Source organism: Artemia franciscana, chromosome 2 (genome assembly GCF_032884065.1).
Source record: "Artemia franciscana chromosome 2, ASM3288406v1, whole genome shotgun sequence".
NCBI classification, from domain to species: Eukaryota; Metazoa; Arthropoda; class Branchiopoda; order Anostraca; family Artemiidae; genus Artemia; species Artemia franciscana.
Genome location: NC_088864.1, coordinates 40,917,134 through 40,936,097, shown reverse-complemented (window position 1 = coordinate 40,936,097; position 18,964 = coordinate 40,917,134). Strand labels below are relative to the sequence as shown.

The 18,964-nt window shown below is 34.8% G+C and overlaps 1 protein-coding gene across 2 annotated transcripts in view; it reads left to right on the top strand.

The window, feature by feature from the left end:
* The window catches only part of LOC136041597 (soluble guanylate cyclase 88E-like), a 129,948-nt gene that overhangs the window by 33,867 nt on the left and 77,117 nt on the right, over positions 1 to 18,964 (top strand). For both annotated transcript variants that reach the window (XM_065726305.1, XM_065726313.1), the window contains one exon: positions 2,295 to 2,452. In XM_065726305.1, the coding sequence (XP_065582377.1) occupies positions 2,295 to 2,452 (158 nt within the window). The remainder of the gene's footprint in view (positions 1 to 2,294; positions 2,453 to 18,964) is intronic.

The following is an 18,964-nucleotide window of genomic DNA, read 5'->3' as shown; positions in this document are numbered from 1 at the left end:
AACTAAAAAAAACTAAAAAGACAAAAACTGAAAAAACTAAAAAAGCTAAAAACTAAAAAAAGAAAAAAACTAAAAAAGAAAAAAAAATTAAAAAAAAACTAAAAAAAGGTAAAAAACTAAAAAGAAAAAAATCTAAAAAATAAAAAAGCTAAAAACTAAAAATGAAAAAAACTAAAAAAGAAAAAACTAAAAAAAAGAAAAAACTAACACAGAAAAAACTAAAAAAGAAAAAAACAAAAAAGAAAAACTAAAAAAAGAAAAAAAGAAAAAGCTAAAAAAGAGAAAAAACTAAAAAATAAGGAAGAAAAAGAAAACTAAAAAAAGAAGAAATAATAAAGAAATAAAAAAAGGAAAAAAATAAAAAAACTAAAAAGAAAAAAGATAAAAACTAAAAAAAATAAAACTAAAAAAAGAAGAAAAACTAAAAAAGAAAACAAATTAACAAAAAGAAGAAACTAAAAAAAAGAAAAGTAAAAAAGGAAAAAACTAGAAGAAAAAAGGACTACAATGGCGCGTAACTAATACGGCACGTAACGACTTACGCGCGCGGGGGAGCTTGGTGGGCGTGAAGCGCCCCCACCAACTAGGTGTTGGTGTAACAGCATGTAATAAGGCTTTTCCCTCCCCCAACACGTCGTGTTTTTCCGAAGTACATCGAATAAAAAATTTTGAGACATTAATTTTATTCTAAATAGCCCAAAGATTACATAACAAGGCTTTTGGTGTTGATAAGAGCCACCAGCGCCTGGGGGTGAGGGTTGTAATTTACGCCGTTGAGCATTTAAGGTTCTTATGGAAAGGATGGTTGTTTAACTTTAGAAGAAACTCATTTGTTCGAAAATTGGAAGTTCTTGTTCCTTTTTAAGCGTCAAAAGTGATAGAAGGCATTTAGCCCTCCCCCTCCCCGAAAACCCTTCTTTTCACCAAACGAATCTTTTTGAAATTATGAGACACCGATTTTGTTTGAAATTGCCCAAAGAACATGTAATAATGCCTGTATGGTTACGCAACACCCCAGCGCCCTGGGAATAGAGTTGAAAGTTATGCCATGAGAGGATATATGATTTTTGCGGAATGGGCGGTCCTATAAATTTCAGATGGGGCTCGTTTGATTTGAAATCGGAAGTACAAACATCATGTAATAAGGACTTTTGAGGTTGATACAAATCACCAGAGCCTTAGGGCGAGGTGTTTGCTTATCGATTTGCTTATCTTTAGTTAGATTTGCAATTGAAAATCTAAAGTACTTACAACTCGCAACATTTTCTGATCCCCCGTTTTTAATAAACAATTTGGGATTACCTGAGTATTAAGGTTGGTTGGGGGGGGGGAGTTGCACGGAACATCATAACCCGTATGTAAAATTAGAAGTATAAGGAATCTGAATATATTATATAAAACACAGGATAAGCAGATGAACCTTAACTTCAAAACATTATTCAAAATCTACTAAAGTATTTCTACTAAATAAGTTTTGTTGACTGCAGTCGGATGCCAACAGTTTTGGAACACCAAATAATGCCGATAGATATGATAAGATAAAGTGTAAAAGCTAAAAAAGAGGCTATAAACACAAGAACACCAGAAATCAATTAAACAAAAAATAACTTATAATTTTCGTCGAACTCGCCAGTACTTCTAGCAGACAATAATTTCAGCTAATTATAGACTGCAAGTAATAAATAGTTCTAACAGCTCATAATCTTAACTTGGTTGGATAAGTCAATAGTTTTATTTGAAAGCAGACCTGCAATTATAATTCTGCTTTTTTTTCTCAAACCTGAGGTAATTTAAGATATTTAGCTGATGACAGAATCAAGAAGATTTGGCAGACTATCACGTTTTAGTCAACACAAGTTTTCATTGTTTTTGTAAAGGAGTGTCCCTTGTGACACAATTGTGTCCCCTGTTTTCTAAAACATCTCCATTCCTGGCATCATTTTGCATCTTACATCTTCTTGTCCCAAAAGCTCCAAATGTGTCCAAAAAATATTGATTTCCCTTCTAACAAACCAGCTGTTTTTTGTTTGATATTTTTTTTTTACCCCAGTTACGTCGTGTTTCCGTTTAACCTTTCCCAGACGTAATGGTTAGTTAATAAAAAAAAAATACTCGAAAGTTCTTTTTTTTTAATAATACACACATAAATGTGGTTTTGGATTGGTTGATTCATTGACATTGTATCTTTGGAACGCCAAATGGGAACACGGCATTAGTTTATAAATATCAAGTTTCTAAACATAATAGCAGTGTAATTACCTTATGTTTGTTAATCAGAGCTTTGTCCTTTACAGGACTGGATAATCTCCACGAGTACTTGCGTCCATCTTACCCTTTTATGAGGTCCCCTTCGTTCTTCTGTGATAACGAAACTCCAAATGGACTGACACTTCATTTTAGATGTTCAAAAAGATCTGGCCTTGTTTATTATACGATGGGCCAAATAAAACAGGTAAGTATCTGCTAATTTTAGTAGTTATAAGTGCTAGCCAGTGGGATACCAATAATCAGTTGCTAAAATAGTAAATGTCTCTTATCTAGCAATTTCCTGCTGAAGGGGCTATTGGACCCGGTCTCTTGGTGTGGTTGTGCGGAAGCCCAAAACCACCGTTGTAGAAAAGAAAGGGTGATTTGATTTTGGAATGGCGTTCACCGTAAGGTGTATTGAGAGATGATTATACGTCTTCGACGGACCGTTCAACGGTCAAATAAATTACCGCATGCTATACCTGGGTAGTAAACAGTTCATGGTAGCGAACTGCAAATGGGGAGTGACTAAAAAAAAAGAATTTCCATAACATATAATACATCAAAAGGATCAGATTTTTATGCTGATTTTAAATAAATGAAATATGTTAAGTTTAATGTTATTCATTAAAAGCTACAAGGCTACGAAATTTGCAGATTCAGAGGGTTAACACACTAAAAAGTAAAGGAATCTTAATGAAAATCACACCATCAGACTCTGTACATTAGAGAATTCTACTGTAGAAGTTTCAAGATACTGTTGAGGGGCAGAAATGTGGAATTTTATCTTTGCCCGAAGACAGATCACTGATGCAGGTTGTTTTCCCAGGGCGATCGCATCGAACTAATGGTCCTACAAGATTGGTTGAGGAATCATTAAACCAGAAATTAACAGTGCTAGTGCCTTATTTTAGTGACTAAAAAGATTTAAGGACAAATTGGTCTCCTTCTCATACCTGTTTTTTCCAAAAGAAATGGGGTAAAAATTAGAAATATTTATTGGGTCTAGTATAGTTAAAAAGCTCAATAACAATGCCTCTAGGGATGGTATGTAACCCCATAGTCCTTGGGAAAGTACAATAGGCTATGAAATTTGACCATTTTTTACATGTAGTATTTCTTATTGGAAAGCGGGGATTTTATGGGGGTAATATTCCACGGAGGGGAGAGCGTGAGCTATTACCCGGATTTGAAAAACGATTAGAAACTAAATAAAGAACATACTTTTTTCAATTTAAAGTAAGGAGCAACATTAAAGCCTAAAATGAATAGAAATTAGTCCGTATGTGAGAGGGGCATCCTCTTCAATCTCTCGCTCTATACGACAGTTTCTGGCTTTTTTGTCCCAATGCTTTAAGAATAACTGTGAAAACACAAGTGCTGTTGATTTGGATTAAGAAACTTTTTTAAAGCACTAAAATACTTATGCGTAATGACCGCGAGATTTAGCAGAGGGCAACCCCCACCATGTGCGGTATAATTCGTGATTGTCTTAGGTTTTAATGTTGCTCCTTACTTTCAATTGAATAAACTTGTCTTTCTTCCTTAATTTTGCATTCAAGCCAAATTTGTCAAAAGATAAATTAGTAGCACCAATGACAGTCAGGTTTTCAAATATATTTAAGCGATAACGTTCAATATTGTCTGCATAAGTTTTAATATTTTTATTTTTAAAGGTTTTGCTTTTTCTTAGCTGTAACCATATTAATCAGAATATATGACAAGAGTTGCTATTTACTTTCAGTTTTTAACTGCAACGGTTTGATATAAGACTCCCTTAAATACAAAGGAGGCTATTAGTCCCTTCTTTACATTTAAGTTTAAAATCCAGGTGACAATGCTTCAAGAATGATATAATGACCCCTGAAAAACTGCATCCCTCTAAATATTTATTCTTGGGGAGAGAACCTAAAATATCAGGAGGTAATTGTAGGGTCATAATATCCTTGGTATTCAATACTAGTTCTTCAAGCAAATTACAGCTATATACCTGCCTTTAATTTTCGAGGAAATTAGACATAATTTTGAAACCTATTGTTTCTGGAAATAAAATTTTTGATAATTTATTTAAATAATGGAATGTAGATAATTTATTACAGGCAATCGACTCTTTGGCAATAGTTTTGGCTAAAAGAGTAAATTTCTTTGATTTTCTGACACTGTATACAAGTCTGTTCCTTAATTTAGTATTCAAAAATTTAAAAACTGTTATAAAGGCTACGTTTAGGCCCTAGGCATCATTGATCAGTCCCTGGAGTTTTTGTTTTTATTGGTGTGTTTATATTCGATAAAGTCAAAGTCTCGAAAAAGTCTCAAAGTCCCTTAAGAAATCCGTCCTCGTATCTAACACGAGTTCTTTGAATATAGACACTTATCTTAAAACAAAGCCAGATGGACAAACTTCTTTAATAGTAATATGAGTTCAAGATGTCAGTTTAGACATGATATTTGATTTACTGGAAGTTTGGTGTTGCCTACTTTTGTAAGATTTAATAGTAATTTGTATAAACGAATTATAGGAATTTCTTTGGGTGGTGATTCCAGTCCATGTGCAGCAGACCTTTTTTAAGCCACCAGAATATAAGTACATGATAAATAAGGATAACCCAAACCATTTAAAATATTCACTTTCAGGTAATAAAAGATATTTGGAGGGTCTTTTGGTTATAAACTGTGTAGAGTTTATCAAAATTTCAAAAATATTTAACCATCCGAGTTAATTCTGGAGCCTAGTCATGGCACAGGTCAAGATGACCACTTTTTAGATTGAAATATTAAGACTTCTGATAATAATGAATTAATTTTTAAAATATGTAATAGAACGGATGATTTTGAAGTAATTAATTTACCGTTCCCAGAAAGTAGTATACATTTAAATATCACATACTTAGCCTTTTACTGACAACAATTTAGATATGGAAGAATTTGCAGTAACTATATGGATTTAAAAAATAGATGTTGAATTTTAAGCCACAGAATGATCTTGAGAGGTTTTTTCGTGAATAAAATAGACTGGCAATTAAAAAAGAATATATTCAATACTTCGACTTAAGTAAATACGCAAAAAGATAACAAGTGATATTGAAGGAAATCCTAATGTAATTTCTCTTTTTTATGGCACTTGGTATTAACCAAGTGACAAATAGCGATCGCAAATTCTGTCGGTCTGCCGGTCGGTCTATCTGTCTGTCCCGGTTTTGCTAGTTTAGGCACTTCCAGGTAAGCTAGGATGATGATATTTGGTAGGGGTATAAGGGACTAGACCAGATTAAATTAGGAATAGTCGTTTCTTCGATTCGACCATCTGTGGGGGAGGGGTGGAGGGACGGCTAATTTGAAAAAAAATGAAAAAATGAGGTGTTTTTAGCTTACGAACGGGTTATCGGATCTTAATGAAATTTGATATTTAGAAGGATATTGTGTCTCAGAGCTCTTATCTTAAGTTCTGACTGGATCCGGTGGCATTGGGGGGAGTTGGAGGAGGAAACCTAAAATCTTGGAAAACGCTTAGAGTGGAGGATCCGGACGAAACTTGGTGAAACAACAAAGCACAAGTACTAGATACGTGATTGACATAAACAGAACGGATCCGCTCTCTTTGGGGGGAGTTGGGGGGGTCTTTAATTCTGAAAAATTAGAAAAAATGAGGTGTTTTTAACTTACGAAGTAGTGATCGGATCTCAATGTAATTTGATATTTAGAAGGATCTCGTGCTTCAGAGCTCTTATTTTAAATCCCGACCAGATCCAGTGAAATGCGGGGAGTTTGAGGGGGAAACGTGAAAATTGAGGTATCTTTATCTTATGAATGGGTAATCAGATCTTAATGAAACTTGATATATAGAAAGATCTTATGTATCGGATGCTCCAAATTAGAAATCTTGGATAGCGAAATCTTGGAAAACACTTAGAGTGGAAAGATCTGAATGAAAATTGATCGGAAGAATAAGCATAAGTTCTAGATACGTGATTGACATAATTGGAACGGATCTGCTCTCTTTGGAGGAGTTGGGGGGTGTTGATTTGGAAAAATTAGAAAAGTTGAGGTATTTTTAACTTAATAACAGGTGACCAGATCTCAATGAAATTTGATATTTAGAAGGAACTCATGTCTCAGAGCTCTTATTTTAAATCATAACTAGATCTGGTGACATTGGGGGAGTTGGAGGGGGAAGCCAGAAATCTTGGAAAACACTTAGAGTGAAGAGATCGGGATAAAACTTGGTGGGTAGAATAAGCAAATGTCGTAGATACGTGATTGACGTAATTGGACTGGATCCGCTCTCTTTGGGGGAGTTAGAGGGGTCCAGTGCTTTGGCAAGTTTGGTGCTTCTGGATGTGCTAGGACGATGAAAATTGGTAGGTGTGTCATGGACCTGGATTAATTGACTTGATAAAGTTGTTTTCCCCGATTCGACCATCTGGGAGGCTGAAAGGAGAGATTAAATTAGAAAAAATGAGGTATTATTAACATACGAGTGAGTGATAGGATCTTAATGAATTTTGATATTTAGAAGGACCTTGTGTCTCAGAGCTCTTATTTTAAATCCCGACCGGCATTAAGCCTCTGATTTCCTTTTAAATCAATCTATTGATTCTTAGAATTTTGCTAGAGCTCATGCCACATGAGCTCTTGGCTCTTCCGACCTCGTCACAAGTGTCATATAAGCTCTTAGCTCTTGTTTTTCTTTAGGGGTTGTTTTATATAAACGATTTCTGTACTAGCTTGAATGGCTTCTACTTGTAATTGGTTCCGGAGAATAACAAAGCAGTTTATTTTACAACCCAGCTGGGGTTTCTAAAATGTGGGATTATCCTAACTTTGTATTTTGGCTTTATTGACAAGTTGGATTTTAAGAAGGAAAGATACAGTTAGTCTCACTTTACATGATTTTTTGATGATTCTCTTTGATTCCAGTTGATACACAAAAAGCTATCAAGTAAAATTGAAAGGAATCCGTGTGTAATTTCTCTTTTTTCTTTTGGGGGCTGATTTACTTATATGGTTTCCGTACTAGCTTCAAGGGCTTCAAGTTATAATTGGTTCCGGAGAACAACAAAGCAGTTTATTTTACAATCCAGCTAGGGTTTCTAAAATGTGAGATTGTTTTAATTTTGTTTTTTGCCTTCATTAGCAAGTTGGATTCTAAGACGAAAGATATAGTTAATCTCACTTGACATCTATTTTTGCTGATTCCACTAATATGCATGTACTTCAGGAGCTCCAGTGTGCACGTTCAAGCGATTAGCTAACGTGGGATTCTTTGGTAAAAAGTGAGAGACACTGACTCCCAGCGATAAACCGTCACATAAGCTGTATTTAAGTAATTAAAAGATTGATATAGATGAGTACAAAAGCTTGTGTCTATCACTTTAATATGGGTATAAAAAATATAAATATTTCTCCAAAATTCTTCTCAGTTACTACGTTAAGTTTTATCGTGCAAACTATATTTTATTCGTTGATACATCCCTCTTTCAAAACAGCGTCTCTGAAACTGCTATAATAAGTGCAGAAAAATATTGGAAACTCTATTATTGGAAATATTTTCTCGGCTATGAGATTCAGCCAAGAGGAAACCAGCATAATGTCGATTTTATAATAACCAAAATTCTTTGTGAAAACTTCTAATCATATTTCATTTCCGGCTCAGTAATGTTTTCATAGTGCGCTTAATGCAGTCAATGATCATTCAATTCATTTATCACTAGAGAAAGAGGAGGGAAAGAAAGAGAGAGGGAGAGCGAGACAGAGAGAGAGGAAGAAGAGAGGGGGTAAAGAGAGATATTGAGAGAGGAAGGAGAGAGAGAGAGTAATACTAGCTGATTGGATTTTTAACTTAGCAAGAAAAGTCAGGGAAATGTCCTGTTTCTTGACCATTTATGTTTATCCCAGCTTTTCTAATCGAGTAAAATTTTTTTTCGTAATGTGATCTAAAAAATAATTTTCGAAAAAAAAACAATCTCCGGGAAGTAACCAAAAGAACAGTAACACAGGAAGTGTAAGTTTATAAACAGGTTTTGAGAAAAAGCAACCGTCTAGTATTTCGGTTAATTTTGTCATGAATATTTATTGCAAAAGCAAAAATTATGAAAATTTAAAAATACAACTGGAAACTCATCAAAAATGGGGTCGGATCAAAAAATTACTTACTATATTGGAATTATCATTGCCGACAACCTAGTTCGGGAGATTTACAGCCTCACATTTTGAATAACAAGAAAATTACTTTTGAATGGACAACACTCATGTGTCTCCTTTTCTTTTTTTTTATTCTCAGGGGGTGATCATATCGAACCATTGGTCATATAATGCTGGGAGAGGGCTCATTTGAGAATCCTTTAAAAGATAATTGGAGATACGATACAAAAGACCTTATTTTTGCCCAATAGTAGTTTGGTCTTGAATAATGATTAAATAAAAAAAACAAGTTTTTTCAACTGAAAGTAAGGAGTGACATCAAAACTTAAAACGCACAGAAATTACTTCGTATATGAAAGAGGCTGCTTCCTCATCAACGCCCCACTCTTTACGCTAAAGTTTGACTCTTTCTCTCAATTCTTCTTTCTAAAACAGTAAAAAACTTTAGCGTAAAGAGCGGGGCGTTGATGAGGAAGCAGCCTCTTTCATATACGAAGTAATTTCTGTGCGTTTTAAGTTTTGATGTCACTCCTTACTTTCAGTTGAAAAAACTTGTTTTTTTTATTTAATTTCTGAACGTTTTTGAATCAATGCATGTTTTGATTTTGGCTCTCCGCAGAGGAATAATCAAAACGAAATTTGCATATTTTTTTTTTTTGGCTCAATGGCTTTTTCATAACTTTGATCGAATGATTTTGAGAAAAAAAGAGCGGGGGACGAAGCCTAGTTGCCCCCCGATTTTTTGGTTAATTATAAAGGCAACTAGAACTTTTAATTTTTTACGAATCTTTTTATTGGTAAAAGATTTACGTAACTTATAAATTAGCTTACGTAAAGAACTTTTGTATTCTCATGTTTTTATTACATATATGAGGGGATTCGCCCCATCGTCAGTACCTCGCTCTGTACACTAAAGCTTAAATTTTATCCCAATTCATTAAGAATGACCCCCTGAATCACAAAAGCCGTAGAATAAGTAGTTGAAATTACCGAAAATACTTTAGCGTAAAGAGCGAGGTATTAGAAGGAGGTGAGCCCCTCATATGGGTAATAATTTCTGTTTGTTTTAAGTTTTATTGCTGTTCCTTACTTCCAGCTGAAAAAACTTTTTCACTTTTATTTTTTAATTGTTTTTTTTTAAATAATGGTAGTAAATCCTGCTCTCCCTTCATGGAAATTTTCTTCTCCCATTACAACTTCTCGAAGGAAAGTTCCCCCAGCATATTCCCCTCTTCTCAACCCCTCCCCCAAACCAAAAAAATCCTCCTGAAAACGCCTGTATACTTCCCAATAACCATTACTATATATAAGCACAGGTCAAAGTTTGTAACTTGTTGCCCCTCCCACGGGGACTGTGGGGGAGTAAGTCGTCCCCAAAGACATAGTTATAAGGTTTTTTGACTACGTTGAATAAAATGGCTATCTCAGAATTTTGATCCGTTGACTTTGGGAAAATAATTAGCGTGGGAGGGGGCCTAGGTGCCCTCCAATTTTTTTGGTCACTTAAAAAGGGCACTAGAACTTTTCATTTCCGATAGAATGAGCCCTCTTGCAGCATTCTAGGACAACTGGGTCGATACGATCACCCCTGGGGAAAAAAAAAACAAAAAAACAAAAAAACAAAAAAACAAATAAACACGCATCCGTGATCTGCCTTCTGGCAAAAAATGCAAAATTCCACATTTTTGTAGATAGGAGCTCGAAACTTCTACAGTAGGGTTCTCTGATACGCTGAATCTGATGGTGTGATTTTCGTTAAGATTCTATGACTTTTAGGGGGCGTTTCCCCCTATTTTCTAAAATAGCACAAATTTTCTCAGGCTCGTAATTTTTGATGGGTAAGACTAAACTTGATGAAACTTATATATTTAAAACCAGCATTAAAATGCGATTCTTTTGATGTAGCTATTGGTATCAAAATTCCATTTTTTAGAGTTTTGGTTACTATTGAGCCGGGTCGCTCCTTACTACAGTTCGTTACCACGAACTGTTTGATTAAATAAAAAACTAATTTTTTTAGCTGAAAGTAAGGAGCGACATTAAAACTTAAAACGAACAGAAATTACTCCGTATATGAAATGGGTTGTCCCTTCCACAATCCCTCGCTCTTTACGCTAAAGCTTTTAATTGTTTTAAAAAGTAGGATTGTGGCAAAGAGTCAAACTTTAGCGTAAAGAGCGAGGGATTGCGGAGGGGACAACCCATTTCATTCACGGAGTAATTTCTGTTCATTTTAAGTTTTAATGTCGCTCCTTACTTTCAGCTAAAAAAATTAGTTTTTTTTTATTTAATTTCTGAACGTTTTTGAAATAATGCATTTTTGGTTTTGGCTCTCCGCACATAAATTATTAAAATGAAATTTGTATATTAATTCTTTTTTTGGCTAAATGGCTTTCTCTTAGTTTTGATCAGACGATTTTGAGAAATAAGGGGTGGAGAAGGAGGCCTAGTTGCCCTCCAATTTTTCAGTTACTTAAAAAGGCAACTAGAACTTTTAATTTTTAACGAACGTTTTTATTATTAAAAAAAATACGTAACTTAAGAATTAACTTACGTAACAAACTTTCATAATCTTATATTTTTATTATGTATACGAGGGGGTTTGTGCCCTCGCTAATACCTCGCTCTTTACACTAAATCGTAAGTTTTGTCCCAATTCTTTAAGAATGACCCCTGAATCAGAAAGGCCGTAGAATAAATAGTTGAAATTACTAAAAATACTTTAGCATAAAGAGCGAGGTATATATCTCCTCCTAAATACCTCACTCTTTATGTTAAAGTATTTTTAGAACCCCTCATATGCGTAGTAATCTCTGTTCATTTTAAGTTTCAATGCTACTCCTTCCTTTCATTTGAAAAAACGTTTTCATGTTTATTTTTCATTGTTTTCTTATAGTAATGCTAGAAAATCCTGCGCCCTTTTCATTGAATTTTTCTTCCCCCATGACAGATTCCTCCAAGGAAAGATCCTCCAACATAGCCCCCTCTACTCAGCCCCACCCCCAAACAAAATAAATTCCCCTGAAAACGTCTGTACACTTCCCAATAACCATTACTATATGTAAACACTGGTCAAAGTTTGTAACTTGCAGCCCCTCCCCCAGGGATTTTGGGGGAGTAAGTCATCCCCAAAGACATAGTTATTATGGTTTTCGACTATGTTGAACAAATTGGCTATCTCAAAATTTTGATCCGTTGATTTTGGGAAAAAAATGAGCGTGAGAGGGGGCCTAGATGCCCTCCAATTTTTTCGGTTACTTAAAAAGGGCACTAGAACTTTTCATTTCCGTTAGAATGAGCCCTCTTGCGACATTCTAGGATCACTTGGTCGATACGATGACCCCTGGGAAAAAAACAAAACAAAAACAAACAAACAAATAAACACGCACCCGTGATTTGTCTTCTGGCAAAAAATACAAAATTCCACATTTTTGTAGATAGGAGCTTGAAACTTCTACAGTAGGGTTCTCTGATACGCTGAATCTGATGGTGTCATTTTTGTTAAGATTCTAGTACTTTTAGGGGGTGTTTCCCCCTATTTGCTTAAATAAGGTAAATTTTCTCAGGCTCGTAACTTTTGATGGGTAAGACTAAACTTGATGAAACTTATATATTTAAAATCAGCAATAAAATGCGATTCTTTTGATTTAGCTATTGATATCAAAATTCAATTTTTTAGAGTTTTGGTTACTATTGAGCCGGGTCGCTCCTTACTACAGTTCGTTACCACGAACTGTTCGAAAATTCTAATGGCTGTAACTGGGCCGAGGAAAAGTATTAAAAATCTTAGGTGATTGGAAAAAAATCAAGCCATTTTTCCTGTGAAATAGTTGTATAATTCGATATAATGTTTTAGCTTTCAATAGAAATTTTTGGTTCTTTTTGGACAAACCAATAGGAGATACAATTTTGTCATGGCTTTATTCTTCGCCATAAAAATAATATTTTGAGTGTCCTTGTCCTCCCCCCAATGTTTTCCTGAAGGTTTCAACTTGATACCTCTTGTCATTCCTGAGATACAGAAGATACGATATTTTGATATATCAAAATAGCCTGAGTGAAAATACTGCTCTTTGACTCACTTCACCGCTCAAAGTTCCAAATGGTTAAATAGTTCAAAAACTTTTTAATGGATTAGAGACGAATGTTTCTTTTTTTTACCCCCATATCTCTTCCTTCTTAACAAGCAGCACTAAGGCCCCTTGCCTCCTCCTTTCTCCAAACACTCTGACGGGTTGAGCCCAATCTACACATTTTGGCCCCAAGATTGGTGCAAGTATGTCATTTTGATAACAAGGGTGCATAGTTTACTTCGATTTACCTCTCCCCCAAGTCATAATTCAAGGTCAACGTAGTTTCCAAACAACCCCTTGGCATTTTCAGGAGACAGGACGAGGCATGACTGGTTGAGATTTTCAGGATAACAATCTCGTTTTAATCTCCCCAGAAGTTCCTTAGATGATATAGATACACTATTTTTATAGCGTGAGTACAAATAGCTTGGTTCATTCTATATTGTCAATTTAACTTAAAAAGATTCTAGTTCGATAGGAGCTTTTACTGCCAAAAATTTAAAACAGATTGCAGACCAAACATTCTGATCCTTCCTCTCTTCCCTCTCTCTGTTAAGATTTGTGGTCCAATTGCCTACCCCCAATGCTCCCTGTAAGGTTCAGCTTGACCCCTTAAACCGTTCCTAAGATATTTCAGATATGATGTTATGGTTACTTGCCAACATGCTATGTCTTTTGGTTTGCTACTTAACCATGAATAAATTTCAGGTCGATCGGAAAAAAGACATTTTCAGGTCTTTTTCTCTCTTTCCTACCCAGAGGTTGGAATTTTAGGTCCACTCGTCTTCCCAGTACTCGTTGCAATTTTAAACTTGATACCACAAGTCATTCTAGAGATATTACAAATACGTCATTTTGATTGCATTGTACCAGTTCGTTTCTTTTAATTTACCTTCCTACTTAGACATGAATTTTTTCCCCTTATGAAATTCTACTACAAAAAGATAGATCGGAATTATCAATTAGATAGAAGTTATCAAATGAGATCGATCGAAGATTACAACATAAAGTTCCCTTGCCCCTTTACTACCTGGAACTTTGAACTGCATCCATCTAGTCGTTTTTGCAATATTACAAATATGCTATTTTAATAACCTGGATATGCGTTGTGTCTTTAGATTTACCTCTGTTCTCTTCTCTTAGTCAATATTTGAGGCCAATTTGATCCTACAATACCACCTAAAAGCTCCAGCTCGATAGTTAGGCTTAATTAGTTTCCAGTTTCAACTGAACCTACATTGCTACTTCACTGTGAATAGATTCTAGCCCCACAGGGTTTTAAAGTACCAACATTTAAAAGTATGTTTGGAAAAAATAGGTTTAGCTCTTCTCTGTCTCTTCCCCACGTTAAAGTTTTAAGCTTAACAACCCCACCTAAAAACTTCCACAAATTTTAATTTCAAAAGCGTTCCCAATATAATCAGTATGTTATTTTCATAGCCTGGCAACACATAGTGTCTTTTGATTTACCTTGTTACGTTGAGACTGACTGTAGACTAAATTATATTTGGCCCCTCCACCCAGCGGATAATTCAAGTCTTTTTTCCCGGTCCATCTCCTAAACTACCAAAAAAGTTTCAACTTCAACCCCCGAGCTGGTCCCGAGATATTGAAGATATTGTATTTTTGTAGCCCAGGAACTCCAGAAAGAAACCCATTATCTTTTGTTTTACCTTTACAATCTCCCCTAAGTGATGGCTCAATGTTTACTTACCCCCTTAGCACTCTTAACGCACCCTTATAAAGTTTTAACTTGATGCCCCAAGCCGTTCCCAAGATATTGCAGATACACTATTTTGATAACCTGGGAACGCATAGTGTCTTTTAACTTTTTTTTATTCTTAACTATGGACAGAGATTATACAGGATCATACATTCCCTGGGAGATTATAGTGCAAAAACGCTCTGTGGAATCAGGGACACAAACTGCTTGACCCAATCCCTCTCCCTGGACGTAAATTTGAAGTCCCGTTACACCACTCTTCTCAAATCCTTTACCCAACAATGCCTGAAAATTGTATCGTCATTTCCCAGGTACTTTCCAAAGGATGGTAGATATAATCTGTCGATTACCTGGATGCAAATAGTGTCTATTGATTTCCCCCTTCCAAACTGAAAATTTGAGGTCCGTTTGACCCACCCCTACAAACACCCTGAAAGTTTCAACATATTTGCTCTCGACATCATATTAACATTTTTACTTTCATCACCGAAATTAAGTAAAGATCTTTTTTAAAGTTATTTTGTATATTAAAAAAAAAACAAAAAAAAACAAACAAACAAACAAAGATTACCTTAAAGGAACAATTTTTTCTTGCAAAAGTAAAGAGAGAAGTTGAAGCTTAAAACGAACAAAAAATTTTGCTTCGTAGATTACGCAAGACATATCTACGAAACTGGCTAAAATATTCTGATTTGTAATATTTTCATATATCTTAAGGATTTTAAGCACCTGTGCATTATTGAAAACGCACCATGCTTGAGTTTCTATGAGAATAGTAACTGTGCATTAAAAGTAATCGATTTTATGATCAGCAAAAGACTATTAAACGACTTCTAGAATAATATTTTTCTCTCTTTAGTCTACTCATGGAATTTTCTGCCCCTAAGAGAATTTTCAGTATGAGATTCGTGTTTTCAGTAACGCACATTTTTTAGAATGCCACAAATACTGAAAAAAACTGATACCTTATGAAAGACATAAAAGCGACGGAAATTAATAAAACAAAAAGAAAAAATAAAATAAGAAGGGGTTATACTCGTTTTGCACTGTTCAAAAATTCCTTTTTCTTTACAAATGAAAACATGAAATGAAAACATGAAACAAACAAATGAAATTATGAAGTTTAACTGTTATTCAGTCCACCATCAAAATGCAAACGAGGTTAGTTTGAATGTCCATCATAAAATGGACTTTAGAACACTCTCTAGAATCAAGCCCTCAAGAAAAATGTCTATATAAGTTTTGGATATTGCTTTCTGTAGCTTTTTGTAACTGTATTACAATCAAAATCAATAACATACCTTTCAAAATACTTTTTACTATGTTTTCTTTTAATAGACTTAGTTAAAGAGGCCTTTCAATGATTTGAATATGATTTATGGCAAGGAGTTATATACTAAACAAGAATTCTAAACTGAATGAAAGGCATGAGCGGGGGAAAGTGTCATTGAGCTTTTCTTGGTTATAAAAAGGGGATAATTAACAATCCCAAAAACTATAGGCCAAAAGTTTGGCTACAGGCAATCAGCAGATCCTTTGAAAGAACTACAAACAGGAGACTGGAAGCGTGGCTAGATTTGTATAGAATTGTGCGACATTAACAAGCTGGCTTTAGGATAGGTGACAGACTAATGACCAAGTTGTCAAACTACAAGTTATAATCAGCAAGTTAGGGAGAGGGAGAAACTTAGCCTCTATGTTGTTATTGTTGAGCTAAGTTTATATTCGATAAATTGAGATGAAAAAATAGTAGTTTGTTCAACTTAACACATGGCTATCGTCTCAAGTTCTATAAGAAAGATTCAGTTCAGTGAATTTTTCATCATTTGTATCGGGATTACCCTAGTGAAAGCCTTATCATATCACTTTGATTTGCTGTTTCTTTTTCTCATGAAGCTATTCTAAAACACTTCTTGTGTAGATAATCGTCCCCAAATGAAAGACCGTGTATCGCACTTTTCGAAACTAAAGAATTGTTTTTTGAGACATCTTTACCTGGAAGTTACATTCGCAGAGGCATATTTAATTTATAAAAGGTACTGTGACTGTGACTGAAAAAAAAAGAAAAGGAAAGAAAGAAAGTATCCAACCTTTAGCTCAAAGACTAAACAAAATAAATTGATGTGGTGTGCATGAAATTGAGAAGGGATTACTCCTTATATTTTCTAAATTTAAACATTTGCCCATAATTAAAATCACTGAACAATAGCCAATTAACAGAAGAAGCTTGATAACCATGTTTTTGCTCTCTTGTAAAATTTAGGAAACCTGAGAAAGTCCATCTTGTTTCGGACAAGCCCAAAAGGGGAGTAAAATAAATAAATTTCTGGAAATCAGCCTAAAAGTAAATTCTCTAAGTTTCTGAAATCTTCATAGCCATAGTTCAAACACTTCCACTGAAATAAAAAAAAAGAAATCTGAAAAATGATTCTAATTGTTCTGAAGATCGATGTGAAGATCTGAATCAATCTGAATCTGTAGATCGAAAAGTGATTCTGAAGAGTGAGCTAGCTTAAAATGGACAAATTCTGAAGATCGACCTTGAAGACAAACCTCGGCACATTGCCTACTGCTAATGCTTACTAGAATAAAAGAGAACTCATGTGCTGAAAGAAAATATTAAAATTGTATGAAGTTTTCCGTTGCATTCTTTGTTTTCCACAGAATTCAATTAATACGTATTACTTTACTAGATTCACGCCCTTCAAATGTTGCCCCCTTCCAAACTATATTTGTTCGTATGCGTTAATTCCCTGGTATACAGCTCCAAGAATATGTGGGTTAATTGTTTAGATTACATACCACAATCTTGGCTTAGTTTATTTGCACAGTGTGATTTCATCTATTTTTATCATTTAAATCCTTGAACAAAAAATTGTTCCTGCAAGAAATCTTCTTGCCAACTTGAAATATGTTAAGTCTGCCATAATCAATCCAAGCCTAATCAGGTTTTGGTCTCTCAGAGGATTCTCAAAAATATTTTTCTCACTTGAGTGGAAGCAGTAATGCATGCATTGACGCTCGGCTTGCTTCAAAACCTAATATTACCTGGTGCTACCGATCAGGTTTTTACTGATTGTTAAAAACTAAAAACACTAAAATTTTCTATACTAATCTCAAAGATAATAGTGAATCACAATTTTTTGAGATTGTTCTGATCAGTCAGCCTAGTGGAAGTTCAAATCCGTCGGACATGGTTTCGGCCAAATCCGGTTCTGAATTTTAAACTTTTTGACTCAACCAGTTTTAAACAAGGACATTGGCTGAAGCTTAGAGCCAGTGAAATCCTATTTCTTGGTTTGTTGTGTTGCAGGAACAACACTTTGGTTTTGTCCTTTTCTTTCCAGTTCTGCCGGTTAGAGCTTATTGCTAAATAGTAGCATTGGTAGAACATCCACAGTTTTTTACTAAGTATGTGGCCTTCAGGTCAGATTGAGGGCCATATGACATTTCTTTTGGAAAGCTGCTTATAATTCTTCCCTGGGGTCAAAAAGGATTGTTTTCGCTAGTAATTGAGACACAACCTACAGTATGTTAGCTGGAGTCGAGTTTTAAAGTCAATGTCGGAGAGGACTATTTAAAGTTATGCATCTTAGCTTTCGTTACATTGAGCCATGTTTCAGCTTTTTACTGAAAAGCTCTGTTCTAGCAGGTAAACACGGAGGCACCACTTTTAAATCAACATTGGACTAAAATCAAATAGTGGTTAAGATTTGCGAAGTTTACCTGCCATTAGCCAAAAAAAATTGGAGCTTTCCTGCTCTTTTCTAACTAATGATATTAAAAGCTGGCCCCCGGCAAAAAAAAAATACACTTTTGAATCAAGGCACATAAATTCTCTTTTCAAGGCTGATCAATAGTCGTTGATATGCTGATCAGCGGACATGAGATATATTTTCAAACAGTTCGTGGTAACGAACTGTAGTAAGGAGCGACCCGGCTCAATAGTAACCGAAACTCTAAAAAATGGAATTTTGATACCAATAATTATATCAAAAGAATCAATTTTTAATGCTGATTTTAAATATATAAGCTTCATCAAGATTAGTCTTTCCCATCAAAAGTGACTTGCGTGAGAAAATTTACCTCATTTTAGAAAATAGGGGGAAACTCCCCCTAAAAGTAATACGATCTTAACGAAAATCCCACCAACAGATTCGGCGTATCAGAGAACCTTATTGTAGAAGTTTCAAGCCCCTATCTACAAAAATGTGGAATTTTGCATTTTTCGCCAGAAGACAAATAACGGATGCGTGTTTATTGTTTTTTTTTTTGTCTTTTGTTGTTTTTTTCCCCAGGGGTGATCGTATCGAATCAGTGCTCCTAGAATTTCGCGAAAGGGATCATTTTAACCGAAATTAAAAATTCTAGTGCCCTTTTTAAGTGACCAAAAAATTGGAGGGCACCTAGGCATCCTACCACGCTCATTTTTCCCCAAAGTCATCGGATCAAACACAATATGGCATTCCTTTTTTATTTTTTTCTGGTGTAAATTCAATTCAACTTTCCTCTTTATCCTTTACAGAAGCCAAATAAATTCATTCCATTCTAGAGTGATCAAATTCATCAAGCGTGAATTTATTTTCTCCTTCCCGTATATCTGTGCTGACGCTAAAAAAAAATCTTCATTCTAAGGTGAAAAATCAGCAATCTCAGCTGAATTAAGTTATTCTGGTGCGAATTCAGTTCCTGTTTTTGTTTATTCTTCACAGACTAATGCAAGATTAACAAGATTAACTAGCATGTTGTTCCATTAAGTTGTAATTTTTCTTTTACAAAT